The 23,381-nt window shown below is 37.2% G+C and overlaps 1 protein-coding gene across 4 annotated transcripts in view; it reads left to right on the top strand.

Annotated features, from left to right (window-relative positions):
* The window catches only part of SLC24A2 (solute carrier family 24 member 2), a 122,541-nt gene that overhangs the window by 52,572 nt on the left and 46,588 nt on the right, over positions 1–23,381 (top strand). For 2 of the 4 annotated variants that reach the window (XM_084504909.1, XM_084504907.1), the window contains exons 3-4: positions 8,726–8,764; positions 9,581–9,689. In XM_084504909.1, coding sequence (XP_084361035.1) covers positions 8,726–8,764; positions 9,581–9,689 — 148 coding nt within the window. The remainder of the gene's footprint in view (positions 1–8,725; positions 8,765–9,580; positions 9,690–23,381) is intronic. The other 2 variants (XM_084504910.1, XM_084504908.1) reach the window with 1 other exon arrangement.

The following is a 23,381-nucleotide window of genomic DNA, read 5'->3' as shown; positions in this document are numbered from 1 at the left end:
GTCCCTTGAGGGAAAAAGGTAGCTGTGAAATAAAACAGAGAAGTCAGCAGAACTTGTGGAAAGGGGTTGTGACCAGGCCAGCTGAGGATAACCTAATTCAGCATTTCCCCTCTGCAGGCTGTGCAGGTCGGGTTCTCTGCAGCTGGAGCTACCCATTTCCTGCAGGGTCTCCGGGGGGTTAGAGGAGAAAATGCAGTGAAACTGCAGCCCTGCCATCCCTGTGGTGAATTCTCTGCCATGTGTAGCCCGCTTACACCAATGAGATTTATCCAGTTGTTGCATAATTGTTGCAAATCATCATAGCAGCAATAAGCACTAAGATTTGTCAAACACTTTTCTCCCTGAGAATGATCATCTCTATTTTTAGGGCAAACTTTAAAACATCTGTAATCTGAAGTAGGTCCTTTGTATATTTGGGTAAGCAGGAGTTCTAGGAAATGCTTTTCTGCTGTCTTCTTTGTAAGTCTTTCAAGTTTGATTGAGTTGCAAGGAATGAAGTGCTGGCATCTCCTGTTAGCAGCCCCAGATTTGCATTTTGTTTCATGGGTGATTTTAAATTAGGCATTTTCTAAATTTTGAGAATTAAATCTTGGAATATTTACTAAGGCTTTTCCATGTAATAGTGTTTATGAAGTATCAGCATATTAAAGACTAAATCCAGGTATTTTAAAACTAGCCATACAAATCCATACTGATGTACTTAAACTGTCACTTGTGAGCAAATGTTTTGAGGATCTAATTACTACAGTATGTACCTAATTTTAGTGTTTTTTTGTTGTTTTGTTGTTTTTTTCTTCAAAAATATGCTCTTTCTCTCCTGAATGTTACATATACACAGAGAACTATTATGATAATTTATGTAATTAAAAGAAAAATAGGAAAAGGTGGCTTCATTGTCAAATCTTGAAATGAGGATAAGAGGACAACTTAAAACTGCATGATTACTTCTGACACTAAGGTGATTAAAAACTCATCAAGTCTTTAAGCTTGAGCTATTCCACTACCATCCTAAGCCAAAGATACTTGATTTTAAGTAAGTTCAGAGAAGCTAAGAGACACAGTGCAGGCTCTGACTTTCTTATACATATCGAATAACTAACCTATTATTGGTCCTACTGGCTGACTGTGTTAGGTGTTTTTCCCTATAATAGTATGCATAAAAATCCAGACTTTAATCAGTTGATCTACTATTAAAGTAGTTGATCTATTATTATTTTACAACTCATTCCTTCAACCATCCATTTGTCACTGCTTGAATTAGCTAAGATGCATCTCTTATGAACATTTAGGAGGATTCACTATCTGTATGCACATTGGGTAATTGTATGAACAGACTGGCATAAATAAGGCAACTGATCTGAATGAAGGAAACCATTTTGCTTTGCTCAGGGCTACACCTTTCACAGTAGGTGTTTGTAAACAAGCAGTTGTTAAAGCATCCACGTATCTCAATTTGATAGTCCATCTCGATGTCTGTGAAAGTTCAAGCTTAATTCAACAAATTCTTCATTTTAATTAACAGAACAAGCTTATAACCTCAAATTAGATTTTGATATGGTTATTGTGAATCATATTTATTTTATTCAACAATGTGGAATTCTTTTACTTTAGTTTTAGGAAAGAGAAAGGTAAAAGTAAAGAAGAAGGCAGGCATAGTGAAAAGGATTTTTTATTTTTCTACAGTGTACTTACAAAACTTTTTCCTACTCTGTTTCAAACAATATCTAAGGTTCTGTGCCCAGTGTTAGTTACAGGCTCCATTTAGGTGATGACCTACTAAGCAGTAATACATAAACTAAAACCCCTGCCATCATTTTACCATAAGTATACATGGTCTGTTCTGAAAGTAGTAGGACTCATTTTTTAAAAAAAAAGTTTATTCATGAGAATAGAACAAATGATTAGAATTTTTCAAAGTAGCACCCTTCCGCATCTACACATTGCTGCCAATGAGTTTTCCAGTTTTCGTACGCCTCCAGGAACGCCTGGACCAGAATGCTGTTTAGCTCCCTTATCACGGCCTCTTGAAGTGCCTCTACCGATGCATGATGCTTCCCCTTGAGCGTTGAGTTTATTCTCGGGAATAGAAGAAAGTCTGGTGGGGCCAAGTCGGGGCTGTAGGGGGGCTGAGGCAGCGTTGCCACCTTGTGCTGGGCAAGATACTCCACTATGCGGAACGCTGTGTGGCTTGGCGCGTTGTCATGGTGCAGCTGCCAATTGTTGACGATGGCTGGGTGCACACGAGCAATGCGTTTTCGCAGTCTTGTGAGGACTTCCATGTAAAAAACTGCATTAACTGTTTGTCCAGGTGGTACAAAGTCTTTGTGGATGACTCCATGACGATCAAAAAAGCAAATGAGCATGGACTTTGGCTTGGATTTGCTCATTCGTGCTTTCTTGGGGCGTGGGGAAGCAGGGGTGTGCCATTATGTGCTCTGCTGCTTACTCTCTGGGTCTTATTCAAACACCCACATCTCGTCACTGGTCACTACATTGTCCAAAAAGTTGGGCTCCTCATTCACGTGATGAAGAAGATCCTGACAGATTGCTTTCCGGTTGGCCTTTTGCTCCTCTGACAAGACTCGCGGCACAAACTTCGCACACACTTTCCTCATGGCTAAGTGAGGCCATTTTTTCACCATCTCAAAAACTTGCGTTTAAGGAATGCTCAAGTCATCAGCAATCATTCTGATACTCATCCTGTGATCACGGTTCAGTAAACTTTTCACTCACGACACATTTTTGTTGGTCTTGCCGGTCGAAGGGCGTCCGGAGCGGTCATCGTCTTCCACTCTTTCCCTACCTTCTTGGAACAGCTTGTGCCACTCAGAAATACCTGATCTACCCATGGCAGCATCATCGTAGGCCTCTTTAATCATGTCGTGAGTCTCTTTGCCCATTTTACCAAGTTTTACACAAAATTTGATCGCTTATCGCTGCTCCAGTAAATGCTCCATGATTCTCCATGACGACGTGTTTCGACAGGTGTTCACAGTACAAGTGACCTGCTCTCTTCAATGGCCGACAGCCGACTGCCAATTTTTCCCAGCGTTCCCAAGATCCCCCTCCACCGATCCTGCGTGCGCAAACCACCTCTCGTCCACCCGTTCACCCAGGAAAAAGCCAGTCCTGCTACTTTCAGAACAGACCACGTATATTGAAATATTGATGCATAGCTACTCACAGCCTTTCTACTTAAGGAACAAGGGAGTGGGGTAGAGACATGAATCACCTTCAGTGAGTTAGCTGTACTGGCACCATCACAGCACCTGATAAAGCTTCCATAAACTGTGGTGGTTATGGTTAAATTTTATTTCCATGGATGTCTAGAAGACATGTAGTTTAAATATACAATGACTACTAGGAGTTGCAGTTTTCAGTTTCCCACCAGCCAAATAAATCCTACCTGTTGTGTTGGCAAGAGTTCTAATAGAATTGTGTTGGGATATTCTTACAAAGGATGCCTTAGGAATGTTAATTAGGTAAAACCCAAAGATGTGCATGCTAAGAGAACTAGATAAACAAATAGATTCCTTATTTTTCTGTTGTTGTTTGGTTGTTTTTACTTCACAAAGCCCAGTAGGCTTAATTCGGAAATACGTCTGAGTTTGTTGCTTTGAATTCTACTTGTGCATTAATCTATCTTATCATATATTTTCCAATAAATGCTTAACATTCTATCCCAAGTACATTACTAGCACTCTGTAGGATACTAATTTTTAAAAATGATCTGGGCCCCATTAAGTCAACTGGATTGACTTTAGTGACTGCCTTTGAAATGGATTTCATGTCTCTGCAGTTCAGCCTAACAAAAAAAAATACAGACATCTTTAAACCATAGTGTCTAACAAAGATTAGAGAGCCCTGTGCACAAAGAAAACTATCACCTGTAATTTACTTCAGGACTGGCAGGCAGTGCCTCACTGATAGGTACAAAATTGCAGAGTCCAGATTCTGCTTTTGAAAACAGGCATAAGAGATATTAGCAGACATCCTTCTCTATAAAATATGCTTGAGATATTTTAAAAAAAAACTATATGAGCTTATATTCTACAATAATTAAAGAAACCATATTGCATTCAGCACCACAGTCTGCCAGCCACTGAACATCATGAACTGTCATTATCCCCATAAAAGCTGATTTTAAAAAAATAAATACAAAAAAGAGATGTCATCGCACACTGTAGATAGGGTGCTGAAATCTATTTATATTTTTACTTACTGTTGCACTCTCTTCTGATGCTGGTGGAACTGAAGTCATGCTTTGTCATGCTAGGAGGATGGGGTGGGCATTAAGGTTTGCTAATTGCCTTTGCTAATTTGCTATTGAACCAAGTAAATGGAAATTTTTTAACCTGAGCAGGAACTCCTAGAGCTGTAGGTAGTGAGCTCCCTGATTTTGATTTTGGAATACCAGGTGGCACAGTCTAGTAGGTGGTTGAAATTGCTAGCCATCTTTTATTATCAAGAATATTCAGTGTCAAATAATTAAAACTTTTTATAGACTGTTCTTCATTGGTCTGATGAGAAATCCTTTATTTAAAAGGAAAGCATGAGGAGATCTGTCACATCATTTCTTGCATGAATTACGTTAGGACCATGTTTCTCATGAATATGAATTTTCAAACCATTACCAAACATTAAAAAACTTTCTAAGACCAGACAGAACTGTTGAGGTCCTGATGATATAATAATTTACTTATCTCTTGTGTACCTTTTCTACAGTTGCATTTGTCTTAAAGAGATGTAGCTCTTTCTTAGCATTCTTTAAAACTTTGGTCCTGGAAATTTTCAGGGAAAAGAAATATGTTGTTCATGTGTAACATAAGCTATTTATTTCATAAATTGGAGGTCATCATATGACTCATGGAGAAATAATGACTCTGTTAGAAGAAAAAGAAAAAAATCTTTCTTTTGCTTGCAACCATTAAGAAAAAGACTGTAATGAATTGCATGGACTTTGATGTTAATATAGATTCCTATTTCTGTTTAGCTGTAGGAAGAACATAATTTTGCATTTCTGTAGGAATGTTATTTATTCATTTAATTTGAACCAATTTCTTTGGTGTCACCATTGTGTGATGAGATATAGTTATCTGAACAATTCTGATACGTTGCACTCACAAATGATCAAGTGAGCATTGTCATATCAGACATTGTTGAGCATTGTAACACATTAGAGGTATTTCTAGCACTTTCATGCAATTGTATGTAGCTTTTTAGAGGTCAGAAGATAAAAGCATTGGCAAGAAAGATGTCAGGTTTAATCAATAATATACATATGTCAGTGAGAAAAAGAGATGTGTGACAAGGACACCAAAGCCCATTTCTTCATAGCAAGTAGACGTTTCCTGAATTTTTCCTGAAATAAAATGTTTTTAAGCTTTTAGCACAGGAGTGAAGAAGACATGATCACGGGATTAGGTAGGAAGATTGTCAAACTCTTAAGTACTACCATGACATACAGAAGAACCAACAAATGTTTTGGTGAATTCTTTAAAAAATAAGTAAACTGTCTCATGATTAATTTTTTATAATTCTCATAAAAGCATAACAAGGATTTGTGCTTCAGATACCTTTGAAAAAGAGAGCATACTAGAATGTATTGTTTTCATTTTGCATAGCTATAATAAATTGATGGTTTTGCAGAAATTATAACATGACATTGTGAAAGAATTTATTTTTTTTATTATCAATCCCTTCACAAATACATGTAATGCACAGATGACATTGAATTTTCATCTCTTCCTGTTCCTGAAGGAACTAATGTGCAATGGTTGTCATGCATCTTTTTTTCTAGTCACTATCCAATATATTCAAAAATATATCATTTACTCTAAGTATAAGGAAATATAGCCATTTTAAACTTGGATACGTTTTTAAGTGTTGGCTTAAATGAAAAAAAAATGAATAAAATATCTGAATAATAGATGTTTCTACAGGGGGAAAATGGTACTTCAGAATACTTTTCCACACAGTGTGTGACATCAAAGTTAATAGTACTGAATATGTAAGTGCAAAAGTCACCATTAGCAACATGCAAATAGCTTAATTTGTTCTCATAGCAGGGACAAAAATGCCATCAAATGCATCATGTAAACAGGAAAAGGTTTCAATCATGAAACAAATTCATGACTGAATTTTTGAATTTGTAAATAGTGAAGTTGTTAAATAATTTAAATCACTATTTTAAAGTGTTGTTATTGTTAATCCAGGAGATAATTCAGACATTATAAATATTTAGTATCACTGAAATGTCTAACCAGTCTTTATGTTCCTCTTTTTAAAACTGTGGAGACATTTCTGCCTTAAAATTCTGTTTATATTCTAATCTTCAAGGATGTAACTTGACCAGCAACTTAAGCTCAGAAACAATTTTGTTACTAATAATGTGGGAAAAAAAAATCTCTTTTACAGTATTATATCCCATTCTGTACAGTGAGAAAGAAATAATTTATTTCAGATGTATTTTCACTTATTTGTTTCCTTAATATGAACATGCAAAATGTATTTCATTATTCTTTCTCTTTATGACATAATTATCTTATACAAATTAAATTATATGGTACAAATTCTCCTTTAGTTTTTATAAACTCATGCAGATTCTTCCAGTTCCCTTTCAAGTAAGTGACAGTGTTCCTTTTAATAGAAATATATATTTTTTAAGGAATGCCTTCACTATAAGCCTAGTGTGCTCAAAATTTTTGAGGAATGATGAACATTCTCAAAATCTTTTGGCCTTAAAGAAAGTGATATTCTCCAGCCTTTTGTTAGGTGGAACCCAACAGATGACTCAGATTTATCAGGAATATATTTTCATGTTTTTTCATATTAAAATTAAGAAACACATTTCCTATGTCCAAAAATTCAAGGTTCCAAATAATAATTTTTATATCTTTATCATAGTTCCAGTTGTCAACATTCATTGACATCTCAGAAACTTTACTTGTTTAACTATACCCACTGATCTTTAGAACTTGACTTGAGGCCAAAATCTCTTATTTGGAGACAAGAGACATCCTGGCCTGTTTTTTTTGCTTTTTTGCAACTTTTATAGCAGGATAACTTTTGCCTCCCATGAAGGTCCCTCAAAGTATGCACAAGGAAAACGTATTTGCAAGTGCATGTGTTGATATGTATTTGAAAGAGGACGTGTATTTATGTAAACTATGCCAAAAATTTCTAAGGTGCATTTACTTTTTTAGTGACATTACGAAGCACAGATTTTATGTTTTCTTTTTCTTTCTCTTTCTTCCTACTCCACTAAAAGTTCATTCTATGGTGCTTGTCTTGAATGGATGAATAAAACATATATATATTTTTATAACCATTTCTCACAACCAGGCAGTATAATTTCAGAGATGTCAGGTAGTTCCTTTACCAGAACAAAGATCCCTTTTCATCTCCAAGTTAATATTCACAGCTGGGTGAATGTTTCTGACACAAAGATTTCAGTTTGCATTATTCTTTTACTTATTATGGAACAGAAGGGACCTGTTCTGTTATCACAGTTTGCGTATAATTGCTTGTCTTCCACCTAACCTTTAAGGTTAACTCACTACCTCAAAAGGCATGTTCTGACAGTTAAAGTTCATGTGTATCAAAAGCTGTGTTTCACTGCATGAGAGAGTGCAACACAGAACTATTGCAAAATAATTTGTTTTCTGTGTGGATACCAAACATGAGACTTGATATGGAGGAAATGATTTATATGCCACCTTGTTGGGAAGGGGTTACAATCAAATAAAGATGAATGTGAGGAAGCTGAAGTTTGCATTGTGTCCAATTTTAATTAATACTTGATAACTGGAGTTCATACTTCATGTGCCCTGGCATTGACTTTCCTTAAGGACTTCGTAGAATGGATAGAGAAATTACATTACTTTGTCACAAGATGTTATGAAAATGGAAGTCCACAATGGGTTCTCAAAAAATACCGGGGTTAATTTTATTAAAGATACAAGCAAAAGTCAGGACTACAAGTCAGATTTTAAATTTTGTGTTTACTTTTTTTCCGGTGTAAATCGTGTTCTTCCTCAGAACTGTCTCCTGGAGATGTTTGTGCTCTGCTGCTATTGTCCATCCTAGGGTTAGAACATAGGAATTGCAAATCATCTCCGTGATACAACAATTGTATGAAAACATTCACTGCCTTTAATCCATAGACAGAGATCTTTAATCTCAGGACAGAGCAGTGTGTGCCATCTTTTCTGTCCTTAACTGTTGCTGCCAGTTTGGGATACATGGCCATTTGCTGGGAGTTTAGAGAGTGAGACAAGTTATTTTTCATTTCCTTGCATGAGTCTCTTCCTGCAAAATATCATTTTATTCCTTTTTAGGGTTTTACTGAACAGTTGGTCAGCTCCAAGTTTCTTATTGCATTTAGCTTTCCAGTTCTCACTCTCAAAAACTGGTTGGCTTACTGGGAGTTTGCCCCTCTGTGTATTTTATATAAACACAATGATCAGTAGCCTAGCTGCTGTGTGCCAGGCCCTGAAACTATGACAGATCCTGTCCAAGTGACTGACAAGAATGAAAGCTCCTACAATACTGCAGTGTGAACTTACCGTGATTTACTTGACTGCTAGGATGCTTTAACTCAAGCGGTTCAAAAACCTATCGCAACAGGGTTCAGAGAATCAGACATCTGTGGTATTTTACTGCCTTTCCACTCTATGCATGCTGCATCTGACACTTCTTTTTGTTCTTTTTCCCATTCATGCAGTCACCTACTGCTGGCGACAAGGATGACCAAACACTGACGGTAGGCAGCAATTAGTATGTGTCTGAGTATTTATTTCTCAAGAGGTAATGAGAGAAGCCTTGCTTTGGTTTGGTACTCATCAGCATTTTTCTAAATTACTGGGCTTTCTTTCTCCCTTCCTATGCTGCTATAGAATTTAAATCTTAATTTTCAATGACAAAACAGTGAATTAATTCCATTGTTCAGCTTCTCAGCTTCTGTCATTTTTCATTTTTCATCTGGTGTTTGTATGACACCAAGAATTATTGCATGCACCATGTTTTTGTTACAAAAAAATTCCATGCTTTTTTTCCTTTGTTTGTTTGTTTTTTTCCTAAAACTGGTTTTCAGCAGATAGCAATCTGCTGGCTCTGGTTATCCTCTTTATCCAGATGATAATGAGCAGACTGCTGTCCACAAATCAGTCTTACTCAATGGGGTCTACTAAATGCATATGTTATTGTACTAGACAATGGCATGTGGAAAAGAACCTCAGAATACATTTAAAAGTTCTTTAAAACCATGTAAAAGATAATTGTGTATTAGCTTCATTGTTTTAAGTGTTTGCACTGCCTTACCACTCTCATAATCTGTTTTTGTAAATGGTATTTAATGGATTGAACAAAAGTGAATACATTTCCCTCTGACTGAACTCCAGGATTTTACTGTTAAAAGGGGGTACTCTCTGCCCCTTTTCTCCATGATTTAGATAGTCTGCTTATTTGAAATAAGCAGAAATGTGAGATTCAGATGTGAGATTTATTTGTAGTGTTTCAGGTCTATTTCTACACAAAGAACAAAAAAAATCTAATTTCTGTCTCTTATTTTTCTACATAGACCAAGCCACGTCTCCAACGGGGAGGAAGCTCTGCATCTCTCCACAACAGTCTAATGAGGAACAGCATCTTCCAGCTCATGATTCACACACTTGACCCACTCGCTGAAGGTATGCCTATTATTTATTTTTTTCTTTTATCTTCTCCCCATGAAACTATTTTTTGTATTTCTGTTGCTTTCACCAGTATTTTCTGAATGTATCTGAATTTTCTGAGATTTCTTATAGCATGATATACATACTCCCACCAAGACTTGCAATTTAGGAAATGTGTTCATTGTGGCTCTGACCAAAACTGATCACTTGGTTGATACATATCATAATTACTGTTTTTCTCTGTCTCTGGTTTCAGCAGTAAGTTACAAAAACTCAATCACCTTTTATTTTACTTTTGCAGAATGTTTAGTTTATTTTCTTTTTATTTATTTATTTATTTATTTCCCAGACTTGACTATATAAAAGGAAAAATATTTAAAGTATATAAAGGAAAAAAAGAAAAGAAAAAAGAAAAAAAAAAAAAAAACAACCAAACAAACAAACAAAACAAAAACAGAAACAAAAACAAAAACAAAGCAGTGGGTACTTTGTCACATGTAATTAAAGAAAAGGATGAGGCTCTCCTGGTTTGGTTTTGGGTGGGTTAACACTGAGGTTAAAGAAAATGCAGCAAGCATCCCTATTTGTTACCTGCATGTTAAAAGTTTGCTTGCTTTGACCATGTTTGTTGTAATTCTTGTTCCTTGAGAAGTTAGTAGGAAGATCATGATTGCTTTGGTCTGAGAAAGTGGCAGAAAAACCATAAATGCTTTGCAATTTTGGGATGCTTTGAATTTAACCATTTGTAGACTTACAAAAAAAAAAAAAAAAAATCAAGACCAGGTGTTTATTTGGTGTGTTTATGTCTGAAGACTTCTTGCTGTGGTAATAATTGTCTTGAGAAATAGCAGTTGAGGAAAAAGTGTGAGAGACTAAAGAAACATATAACTGGCAGTGAGAATTTCCAAACATTGTTGATGATGGAATACATGTAGCAGTGTCTTTCAGTTAACTTCCTTTTATGTTTCTTATTGCAACATTGCACACAGCTCTTTAAATTGCTCTGTATCTCTTGGACAAGGTAAATCTACTTTTCTATTCTCCTCATCAAAAGATGAAGGCAATGCTCATGTTGTCAACACAAGGGCAATTTTAACTCTTGCATTCTTCACACAATTATTTCTACTCTGATCATAATCCACTGCCACAAGAAAATCGAGTACTTGTTTCTCTCTTTCATTCTGCACTATTTGCTGTCAAAGTCTGTTGCCTGTTAGCTTGGACTTAACAGCAGACTGTGCTGTCTATTCCCATGAATGCTGAAAAAGGACTAAGAAATTTATTGGATCTATACTTTTAACTTCCTTTGTTTGTATCACTGTGGTAGGTGAGTGGGATTTCTTACTGCTGCACCCATTCTTTTTAAGTCTCATCTTTACCGACCTGATAGTCAAGCTTTTTGCTTTGCTAGAAGAACAGACTTCCAGTCTCAACTTGCAAATATGCATATATATATATAATTTTTCATGACAATCTCTTGCGCTCCTCTTTTCCATGCAATTGAAGGTGTTGGGCTGCAGATACATGCAATGTCTCTAAGTGCTTATACAAACAAAAATTCCAAACTGAAGCAGTAAATAGACTTCATCAAATCATTTTTTAAAATAAGAGAAAACTGAAGAAGGCTGGGAAGAACCTGTTAGCAGAGGAAAACAAAATAATTGTCAGATTGAAGACCACGGGAAAGCTAGAAACATTTGTTGGAGTTCAATTTGGACTTGACAAAGGTTCAGCAATAAGATCAGCTCTCAGTTACTATGTATTTCTGTACTGTTCAGGTTTATTTCACTTGTTTCCCAGATGTAGATTATTCAGCTTTCAGACCTTGTCCCACTGCTTTTCACCCACGGCAAGCATGCACCATCTAGTGTGACCCAGTTTTTTCCCTTTGTGAAAACACAGGAAGAAAAGGGTTTTAAAATATGAAATCTGTCTAGGGAGTCACAGAAGCCCAGCACTTTTGAAAATTAGATTTTGTAGTTAAGTATATCAGGTAACTCAGTGCAATTACTCATTATTTCAGTAAAACTCTTGAAATCAACATGGATTAATAGAGATAGTTGCAAGGGATACACCTTATTTAAATAACTAAAATAAATAAATAAATAAATAAATAATTGTCATGGTTTGCTTGCTCATAATACCTTACTGTGTCCTAGTTTTATTTTTGCTTTCTATCTAAATGCTTATATTTCTCCTGGAATTCATGTTCTTCAAAAATCAGAATCCAAAGGTCTTGTACTCTAAGTACAAGGCACTAATATGAAAGCTGTATGTTTCATTAAAACTGACTTGCTGAGTTAAAATTTACAAAGGCAAAAAAACCCTGCTACCTACATTTGCAGTAAATATTGTATTTTAATGTAGAAGTTTCATAAAAAAATGTCCAAAAAAGCAGTGGAAAATAGTGTGAAGACATCAAAGTTAGAATCATGGAGCAGATCCTCCTAGAAACCATGTCAAGGCATAAAGAAGGCAGGGAGATGATTGGAGACAGCCAACATGGGTTCACAAAGCGCAAATCATGCCTGACTAACTTGGTGACAGTTAGTTATAGTGGACAGCATTGGTGGACATGGGAAGAGCAATTGATGTTATTTACCTTGACTTGTGCAGAGTCTTTGATACAGTCCCGCACAACATCCTTATCTCTAAATTAGAGGGGCATGGATTTCATGGTGGACTGTTTGGTGGATAAGGAATTGGACTGCATCCAAAGAGTTCTGGTCAATGGCTTAATGTCCAGGTGGAGACCAGTGATGACCACTCCTATGAACACAGGCTGAGGGAGTTGGCATTGTTCAGCCTGGAGAAGAGAAGACTCTGGGGAGACCTTATAGGAGCCTTCCAGTAACTAGAGGAAGCCTATAAGAAAACAAGAGAGGGACTCTTTTTATGCAATAGGACAACAGGTAGTGATTTTAAACTAAAAGAAGGTAGATTTAAATTAAATATTCAGATGAAATTCTTCACTATGAGAGTGATGAGGCTATGGAACAGGTTGCCCAGAGAAGCTGTTGAAGCTCCATCCCTGAAAGTGTTCAAGGCCAGGTTGGATGGGGCTTTGAGCAACCTGGTCTAATAGAAGGTGTCCCTGCCCATGACAGGAGGGTTGGAAGTAGATGAACTTTAGAGGTCCCTTCCAACACAAATAATTCTATGAATCTATGATTATTGCATGTCTCCACTGAATGCACATAAATTTTCATGAAATGTTGAGCTTCTAAGTGGCCAAATTCATTACTCTGTAGTCAGATAATTCTGCAAACATCTACAATAAAAAGGGTTTTTTAGTTTGATTATTGTTGTAAATACTGTGGCTATCCCATGTAGTTAATATGAGTCAGTAAATATAGATGATGTTGCACTTGAATCTTGTATTCAACTCAAAAATATATGTGCTAACTGTTAAGGTAGCTGCTGTATGCTTTATCAGTTATCTGTTTGTCTCTGTATCAGTTTAACCCACCAAACTTCTTCATGTTCTCCTGTTTTAATTTTCCTTTGTATGAAAATAAAATCAAATAAAATCAAAAAAAAATATATATATATAAAATAAAATAAAATAAAATAAAATAAAGATAAAACGATAAACTGGCACATCATATTTACTTTAATAGCCCTGTACCATGCTACCTAAGTAATTTTTTAAGCTGATAGCATTTCCTTGTTAGAAAATAAAACAAGGGGTAATATTTACCGGAACTGCCTGAGAAGTACAATCTTTTATTATAAAATCCCATCTTTTGAAGGGATATAGAAGTGTAAAGGATTACCTGGAACTTTCTTTGGCACATACTACTCTCTCCACTTCATATGCCCTTTCTTACAACAGAAAACAGTACATAATGAAGAAATGAGCATGCAGTTCATGACAGTTTTGAGTTTTGTGTAAGCTAAAGAACATAAGCTCTGTTGCGCTAATAATGAAAGATGATGGGTCTTGTGTACAGCCTCTGAGGCCAAAGGATTTCTTCCAAATCAATTAAGGTCAGTACGGATCAGACTCAAAGGAATAGCAGGAAGAAATTCTGAGCATTTTTTGGCCATATATTAGCCATCTTGGGTCTCCTCAATATTTCTGCAGAGATCATAGTAGATCATGCTTAGATTAATGGGTCAAAAGGTCATTAAATCATTGGCCATATTTTTGGATTTGCAGAAAACAAACAAACAAACAAAAAAAACAAAACCACAGTATATGAAAACATTTAAAAAAAAAATTATCAGAGGAAAAGAGTGTGAAAGATTTAAATCAAAGCACATACATACACAAGTATTCTGGCACCCCCCTGCACTTGTGCATACTCTTTCTGCCCTCCTCCCTAATTTCTCCTGCCATTCATTATTACTCCTGTTTTATTCCACACTTGCTCTTTCCCCATTTTGCTACCATTTGCTTCCTTCACTTTGCTCTTTTTGTCCTTATACTGCATCTCTCTCATCTTCCTCTGCTTCCTTTCACCCTCCTTGGGGATGGCTTCCTCAGCACTTGCATTCCTTCTGGCCTGCTGTGGGTGGTGGTTTTCTCAGGTGGGCAGCTGAGGTCCACCACAACAGCTCCTTCACTCCACCTCCTCAAAGGGAAAGGGGGAGAAAATACAATGTAAAAGGTTCAGGGGTTGAGATAAGGAGGGGGAGATCACTCAACAATTATTGTCACAGGCAAAACAGAGTCAGCATAGGAAGATTAATATAATATATTACCTATTACTAAAAAAACTAGAGCAATAAGAAACAAAACAAAACAAAAGCAATCTAAAACTACCTTCTCCCCATCCACACTTTTCTATGCCCTACCCCTAAGCAGCACAGGGCTGTCTCTCACTCTTCTCTCCCTGCTGCTGTTGCACAGCATTTTTTTGTTGTTGGTGGTGGTGTTTTGTTTTGTTTTGTTTGTTTTGGTTTGGTTTGGTTTTGTGTGTGTGTGTGTTTTTGTTTGTTTGTTTGTTTTGTTTTTTTCAATCTGCTCTCCCAGAGCCCCAGCCAACACTGTTTATTGCCTCAGATCTGGCCAGTGATGGATGCCTTTGAAGATGAATGAAAATGGCCCTAATCTAATGTGGGGCAGCTTCTGGATTCTTCTCACAGAGGCCACCCCTGCAGCCCCCTGTTACCAAAAGCTTTGACAACCTGCTTTGTCATTTGGACTTGTGTGGCTTTTGCAAGCTTGACAGATCAGAAGTCCCACCTAAATGCTCTTAGTGGTAGCATAGGTATGAATGTATAAACAGTCTGCATGACTTTTAAAGATTGGCTTGTCCTATGCACTTATTTGTATTGCTATGCACTTAATATGTATTGTATTTAGAGAAAAACAGCTCATGTTATTTACTTCTAAATAATTAATTTGTGAGCTCACAACCAACTTCTCCTTTAATTGAGAGCCTTTAGAAAATGCACTTGATTGTAAGGAGGAGGATAAGATACGAGAGAGAAATGACCGTAAGAAGTTTTTACTTTCTACGAAATGCAGATAAGCAGAGTGATCAGGATGTAAAATTCCACACTTGTGAATCTGCTTTTCTTTTTCCTCTTCCCCTCAAGTGAGGAAGTTTTTAACTTTTTACCATGGCTTGTGCCTGTCTTGTGAAAGCCAGCTTCTTAAATCTTGGAGAGCAGTGGGCTTGCAAAGTGTTCAGCCCACCTCTGACAGATGAGCAACATCTGAGATCAGTGGGAGTCACTGGATGTTTGGCACTTTGCATTCAGACAGATGTGTAGACACGCTGTGTATTTAACAACCTAAGAAAATAAAGGTTTATCTTCTTGAAATTTTGGTTTCAGCTTAAGGCTTCAAAGAAGGTAAGAGTTCAGCTGCTCTAATAGGTTAATGTGTAGGATATTCATTAGCTGGATGGAAACTTTACAGTTGAAACCTCATTGTTCATTAAAAATATAAATATCCATATGACATTAGTTTTTGTTTGCTTTTATCTTGTTACAGATATAATGACCTTGGTACAGATCATTTCCTGGGGATTAAGATTAACGATTGCCTGTGCATCAGGGTATCATCTACTCCCAGCCAGTCATTAATCCCCAGGAAATCCTGTGCCAAATTTGCTTCTGCTTAAGTGCTGGTCTGGCAGTCCTTTATTCACCCAGGAGCAAGCTGGACTGTTCATAACAGCATTACGCATATGAATAAGGATTGCATCACCAGACCTGCTGTGTTGGTCAGGCCCCAACCCAAAATCCAAGAAATTTAAGCATAAATCATGGCAGTCCTTCACTTATTTATTTATTTATTTATTTATTTTTAATTGTATTCCTGAAATACCTTTGTCTGAGTCCTGGTTTTGAAATGCACATTCCTCAGTTATTAAAGGGTAGGATTTGCAAAGATCTCTCTCTCTCTCTCTTTTAATAGTAAAGTGCTGTTGTTTTGCAGGAAGGAAAATCATGGGAAGTATTTTCTGTAAAAGTGTCTGTTATGTTATTCTGCCACGAATAGAAAGCCTACCTTCCTGTAGCTTACACAGCCTGTCCACCACAGAGAGGTCTGGGGAAGGTTGGGCCTTGTCTGCATTTGTGGGACCTCTGGCTCTTACTGCTGTTGATTTAAAGAGCTATACCTTCAGGATCATGGAAACTCCTAGAGGTAGTCTGTTAAAAAGGGAAGATATTGGTGGTGAAGTAGGGATTCAGAGTGTCAGTGCAGTCTGAGGCTACATAGTTTTTCTTGCACAGCTTTAGCAGGGGATGGGAAGGATGAGATCTTTTCCTTATCGCACCACCACATTTCTGTCTGCTAATAGGCTGCCACAGGCCAACAAAACATCTTCCTTGGCAAGGGAGGATTTAGCTAGATGTTGACTCCCTTGTTCCTGTGTGACAAGGATATAACTCATATGCAAATAGTATTCTCTGCATGAAAATGAGCATGATATATATCTCTGTCACAGCTCAGTCCCCAGTCACAGATACATATCTTTGACAATTCTTTCCTATTCCCTTCTCTAACTGTATTTCCAAAATGGAAAACTACAGAATGTACCTCTGCAAGAAAAGTTCTTGTTTATTTATATGCTTTACATTTTATTTATTTATTTATTTATTTATTGTGAAAACGTAAGTATGGTGCATGCTATTGGTGAGAGAAGTAACCTTCCGTTACATAATGCTGAGCTGACAATTCTGCCACGTCCTTTACTGAATACACAAAAACATACTATTGTCACTTTCTGCTCTGACAAATGAAAAGCAGAAACCTGCATTCATACTTCTCAGGAAAATAAAGAATGTGATTCTCAAAGTTTTTGACAATGTTGTGAAGTATTTACAATTACTCTTTACATCCTGTAGTGTTCCTAGGTATTGATGTTAAGAATTTCTCAGCTTTCCTATTCACCTCAAGGTATTTTTGCTTATTTTGCTGTTGCTACCTGTGTCCTTTACTAAAATGTCAGTTTACCCCAAAGACAACTGTCAAAGGTTGGGTAACTTTCACTTGACTGATCAGTTAGCAGGCTCTCAGTTTTGGTCTCATGTTGCAAAACCCTTGTGCTCTACTACTTCCTTCAGCCTAGATAATCTACAACACCTCACCCCAACTGGGTACCTCTTTTTTGGCTGAAGCTGTTTATTTGTTAACATCCTCAGAGAAAAAAGGCCAGGAAGCACAGCTCCCACCAACTCGGAATCACAGAATCATCCAGGTTGGAAGAGACCTCCAAGATAACCTAGTCCAACCTCTGACCTAACACTAACAAGTCCTCCACTAAACCATATCACTAAGATATCACTAACTTGTGGGCCGTGCTCACCTTCTGCATTGCTGAAGTAACCTGAGCACTTCCAATCTCCTCGCTTCCAGCACATGGACTCTGCAGGACTGCAGTACACTTCTTAGCACTGTTTCAGAGATGAAAGAATTAATTTTTTGTGGCTTCTAACCACAACAGCATTTTATTTATCATGAAAAATAATGCAAATCTCAACAAAATGACTACGTATCATTCTCTATTCTAGATCCTTTCACACTTGTTCTTACTCAAGTCGGAAATGTTCTTACTTCCTCTCCTGGCATGCCACAGAGAAACAGCCCTCTGAGCAGAAAAACATGAGCTTTCTGGCTTTCTCTTCTGCTGAAGGCTGAAACGTTTGCAAGGGACATCTGCCAGAGAAGATGGGGGCTCCCTGCCAGGCTCACAAACAAATTAATAGCTGTTAGTTATAATCTCGTTTCTTGCCTTTCTCTCCATTGTGCAGAATCTCAGTCTGATATGAAGATAGAGAGCATCCTGTCTTACAAAGGCAGATACTCATGCCCTTTATATAGCTACCTTTCACAGAATCTTTTTTTTTTATTTCATTTAATTTGGAGGGGACCTCCTGAACTCCTCTAGGCCAGCACCCTGCTCAAACAAGATCTGCTAGAGACAGTTGCCCAGGACTGAATCCATTCATTTTGAATATCTGCACAGATGAAGACTCTGCAGTCTTTCTGGGCTACCTGTTAGTTTGACCACCATCATAGTAAAACAAATAAATAAATAAAAATGGAATGTTCTTATTTTTAATTTGTGCTAATTGGCTTGCACACTATCAACGGGTGCTTCCAAGAAGAGTCTGGTTCATGCTTTTTCATCTCTCCCATCAGGTTTAAATGGATGTACCTGGATATAACACAGATAAGTTCTCTCTGAGCCTTGTCTCCTCCAGGCTAAGCAGTCCAAGCTCTCCCAGCATCTCCTCATATGACAGATGCTCCAAACCTTTCATCATTTTTGTAGCCAAGTTACTCATTCTGGTAACGGAACCCAGATGTGTCTTGCATGTGCTGAGAGGAGAAGGATGACCTCCCTCAACATGCTACAATGGTCTACAAAATGCAGCCCAGCATGCTGTTGGCCTTCTTTGCTGCAAGAGAAGGTTGATGGATTGGCTTTCAATGGCATGGTTCTCAGCTCAGTCATTAGCACTGAGGAACCATAACTCTCCACTGAGGCCTCCTTTCCCTTTACTTTTCAGCTACGTAGAGACCACAAAAATTCTATTCCTCAGTTAGGCACCTGAAGTTGCATGGTTAATGTAGATGAGTATTTTTACAGATATTTCCAACATCAAACTGAACTCCCCAAACATAAGATAAGGAAAACTAAGGTAGAAATCATGAATTATGTTCAGCTAAAGACAGATCTATAGACAGAGATGTTACCTTAGATACTGTTAATATATCTTGGAACACTAAGAGAGAAATAGCTGTTTCCCTTATGGAATCAAAAAATATTACTTTAGATTTAGAAGTTAAGGATAGACTAAGAAAAGGATAGTTGAAATTACAAACTTCCATGTAGCACACATAAGATATAAATCTCACTGTAACAGCTGTGTAACTTGAGCTGTCTACAAAGACATGGGCTTTTGGCATAGAGAAAACAGTATCTTAGGCTGAAAAAGCAAATTTTATTTTGAAGTTATGTTTCAGCTGATATATCTAAATGTTCATTTTGAATCTGTACCTACAACCAAACAAGTGGAATTTTTAAGTCTGAATTGTTTGAATAAGTGGGCTCATTTAGCATACATGCAATTCATTCTTGTCATATTTTGGGAATGTTGGTCTTGCTTTTTCTAATTACAATAGCTTCACTTTCAGTGACAATAGGGTGAGCAGGTTTGGAACTTTTATCCTTTCCACAGAATGTGTCTATAGCGTGCATCAAAAATTGGATGTGCTTTTATTATACATAACTTAAGGTACAAAGAAACCTGTACAAATTTCTCTCAGAATGGGCAATTCAATGACAAAATGTAGCTGCTTGTTGTGTGCCTTTCAAACTCTACACCAATAAATGACAGGTCTTCTTAACTTCATCTGTCTCAAAATACAAACAGGAGAAGGCAGCAAGGCAGCACTCTATACTAGTTTAACTTACAGAATTTCAAGCTACTTAAAAATTGAAGAACTGGTCTCCCTTTCCTTTTTAATAACTAAGTTTTCCCTACTTTTATTAAGTCACTATTTCCACACTGGTAAAGCACTCTAATCATATAAGCAGCCTGAATTTCTAAGATAAGCAGCATAGATCACCATTTAAATCAGCATTCTTCTGTGTAGGTAGAAAAGTTTAAATAACAGAAATTTTCTGGTGCCTTTTCTAATTTATTTTCTAAAACCTGAAATGTATCCTTTGTGTTTGTTTTGTGGTAAGTGTTAGTTTTATCATCAATTTATTTCTATATGTCATGTTTTATTCTTTTAAATAGAATCTACCCAAGCTGCTCGCTGCAGGCAAAATTCTTATCTCACATCCCATGATATTTTCCAGTGATACTCTGTTCTTCAGAAAGCATTTTCTTCCTGGGATTCCCTACAGAGTGTGAAAGGAAGGCATGAATATTTAAATGCAAGTGTTATTCCAGAGCAGGGTACAGCTGTCCTGACTATGCAATTCCATGCTTAATGGCATTGGTTTTATTCTAAGTTTCTTCCTAACTCTGAATTTCCTTGTTAAAAAAATATTAATGACAAAGAACATGAATGGTTGATAAGTCTGGATAGATAAGGACATGACAGTGGTTATGAGGGGCTTTCTATTGAAGTGGAAAGTCCTCCGCCTTCCTTTGGTGGTTTGCACTTGGTAGATTACTTCCTTCTCAGCAGGTTGATTGGACATTCTGACTGGATTGTGAGAGAAGCAGACGCTGCCCTTTCTCAGACATGCTGAAAATGGGAATGGCAATTCATTGCATCTGGAGCTGTACATGTATGTCTCCAGCATTCCAGAATGCCAGGTATCACAGTGCAGCAGTTTTACCTGCTGTGCAGCTAAACTCCAACACAACCTCTCTTTCAGTCTTCCTCCTCAAAAGAAGAGGGGGAGAAGAAAGTATGATGGAAAGAAAAAGGGTCAAAGTTTGAGATAATTTAATTAAAGGGAAAAGAAAGAGGGAAAAATCAAACAAAGGCTGTGCAGAAGCAAAGAATGAAAAAATATGTATATATTCTACTTACTGTCAACAAGTGATGCTTGGCCGTGCCCTGGGAAACAGGGCCTCAATACATGTAATGGTTATCTGGGAGGACAGACATCTTTGTAATGAGAGCTTCCCCTCTTCTTCCCCTCCACCACCTTTTATTGCTGAGTGTGACACCACATGGTGTGGAATATCCCTTTGGTGGGTTTAGGTCACCTGCCCTGGTGATGTTCCTTCCTCACCTCTTGCCCAGCCCCAGCCTGCTGGCTCCTGGGGGGTTTGGAGGGAGTCTTGGTGCTGTGCCAGCACTGCACAGTAGCAGACCCGACACTGGTGTGATACAAGTGCAGTTCTATCTACAAGCGCAACACGCAGAATTATATGGAATGCTGCAGGGAGAGGTAACTCCATCCCAGCCAGAGCCCGAACACACAGCTACTGGGTAAAATCCTGTCACCATCAGAATTAGTGGTAAAGCCCCTGATATCATTGGGAAAATGCAGTCTCCATGTCTACATTTTAGAATTCCTATTTGCATGAATATTAGAAATTCTTTGGAAGGAAATAACCCCTTCAAAGTCAGTGGGAACTGTCCTTGACCCAGACAGGGTCAATTCTGTCAATTTATCACTTGTCCTTTGGTGTTTCTGTGTCCTAGAAAATGCATAGCACATGTCTTGGTAAGTTGGAAAAGGAAGCAAAGCCATCAGGAATAAGATACTTCATGCTTTTCTTAAATGAAAAAATAATCACTCAGAAATATCAAAAGCAGTGTCTGACACATAATATGCATTTACATGACTTTTTTTTTTTTTTTCCGTTACTTATGTGTTAGTTACCTCCTTAAAAATACTTGCCTTTTAACATATATCAATTAAAAACCCATGGATCCTCTCACACCTCTGACAATCTTTGGTACCATAAGATTTGCTAGACAGTATGGTCTGTGAGAAATGGGTGTTTTCAATCTCCATTTTAAGTGGTGCACTAAGACAAAAGAAACAAACAGATCTTGCTTTTGGGTGTTGTTACTGTCCTGAGCTGCCCAGAACTCTATGAGTATGATTGTGTACATTTTTAATTATGTTTCTGTTCACACTGCAATTAGATAAAATTATGATAAACTAATTATAATAAAAACAGACAAGTTTAATAAGATTATTATCAGGGCAAAAACACCTACAGTAAACAACAGGGTAAGGACACATAAGGAGAAAGAACAGGAACAGAGGCTTACAATTTAGAGACAAGATGGAAGGCAACCACATTCTGTTGTAGAGCCCAGAGACACAAAGCATCACATAATTTAGTTATTACCCAATGTTCTGCCTACTGGTCAATAAACTGTCAACTATAAACATCAACGTGAATTTCTGCCTTATCATTTAAATGATTTCCTTTATTTGCTTAGGTGTGTTAACAAAGTAACAACACTAATCCATACATAATCCAACATAATCCATACATAATCCAACATAATCCATAAAGATAGAATTCTAAATGTGCAGTTATTATTATTTAATGTATTTCTTGGATCCAAAAGAGATCCCTTTGTATTTGCCACTGCATCAACTCAATGGCAAGGCTTCCATTTTTCAGAAACTGGCAGCTTGAAAGCCCACAGGCAAAAAAAGTAGGCTACAACACTGACTTAAAAATTGCATAGTTTAGATTATCTAGAGCCAGTAGGAGAAAAAGGGTTTTGCTTTTTGAAAAATCTGCTTTTTCTACTCTGCCTGCTGCAGCAATAATACATACAAACTCGTACAGCTGTCCCAGTCTGTCCTACATGGGATATAAGTAGTCTATGAGAAACTGAAGAGGTAGAATCATAGAATCATAGAATATCCCGAGTTGGAAGGGACCCATAAGGATCATCAGGTCCAAATCCTGGGACTGCATAGGTCTACCCAAAAGTTTAGACCATGTGACTAAGTGCACAGTCCAATCACTTCTTAAATTCAGGCAGGTAAATGGAGTACACAAAAGGTGGGAGTCAAATTTATGCTGAGTTTCAGTGAAAAGATTTTTTTTTCAAAAGAGTTACTCCTTTTTAAAATTCACGATGTCTGATATTCTTTAATTTGTGGGATTTGTACATTTTACCTCAAACAGTCTATGTACAAAGGCATTATTTTTTGTTATAGGTCTGCCAAGGGTTAGGACTCTCATTATACACCTGCAATATTAATCTCCACCAGATCTTTCACATGCTTTTAGTGTTGAGAGTTCTTTGATCCTAATCTACCATTGCTGATGAAACCAAATCAAGCGTTGATTCAACTTTAGGTTGGATAGCCACTACAATTTATCTAGCACAATTTTTGAACTGGCCTTCTTTCTATGTTTGTGGCTGGGTCTCTGATTATCTAATGGAATTTTCTCAAGACTGTGAGAGATAGGAAAAGTTGGGGAAAAATGTTTCTTAAAATGCTTGATGTCATAATATGAATTTCTCTAAGTTCTCTGGCCCACCTATTCACCCTTCTTTAAAAAAAAAAAAAAAAAAAAAAAAAAAAAAAAAAAAAAAAGTGAATTTTGAAAGGAGATGCTGTAAAACATGATGATGAAAGTAAACCCAGATCAGAAATCATATCAGAAAGGTTTAAAGGGGGAAGAAAATCCTTCCAATAGGAAATTTCTGTGGTGGTCTTACTGTGCTGGGCAGCTAGACTCCTCCACCACAAGCTCTCTTTCACTCCTCCTCCTCAAAGGAAGAGGGGAGGAGTATGATGAAAGAAAAAGGCTCAAAGGTTGAGATAAGGATAATTTCATTATAGG

This window comes from Aythya ferina (genome assembly GCF_964211825.1).
Source record: "Aythya ferina genome assembly, chromosome: Z".
Lineage (NCBI taxonomy): Eukaryota > Metazoa > Chordata > Aves > Anseriformes > Anatidae > Aythya > Aythya ferina.
The sequence above is the reverse complement of the archived record's forward strand: the minus strand, read 5'-3'. Positions and strand labels throughout refer to the sequence as shown.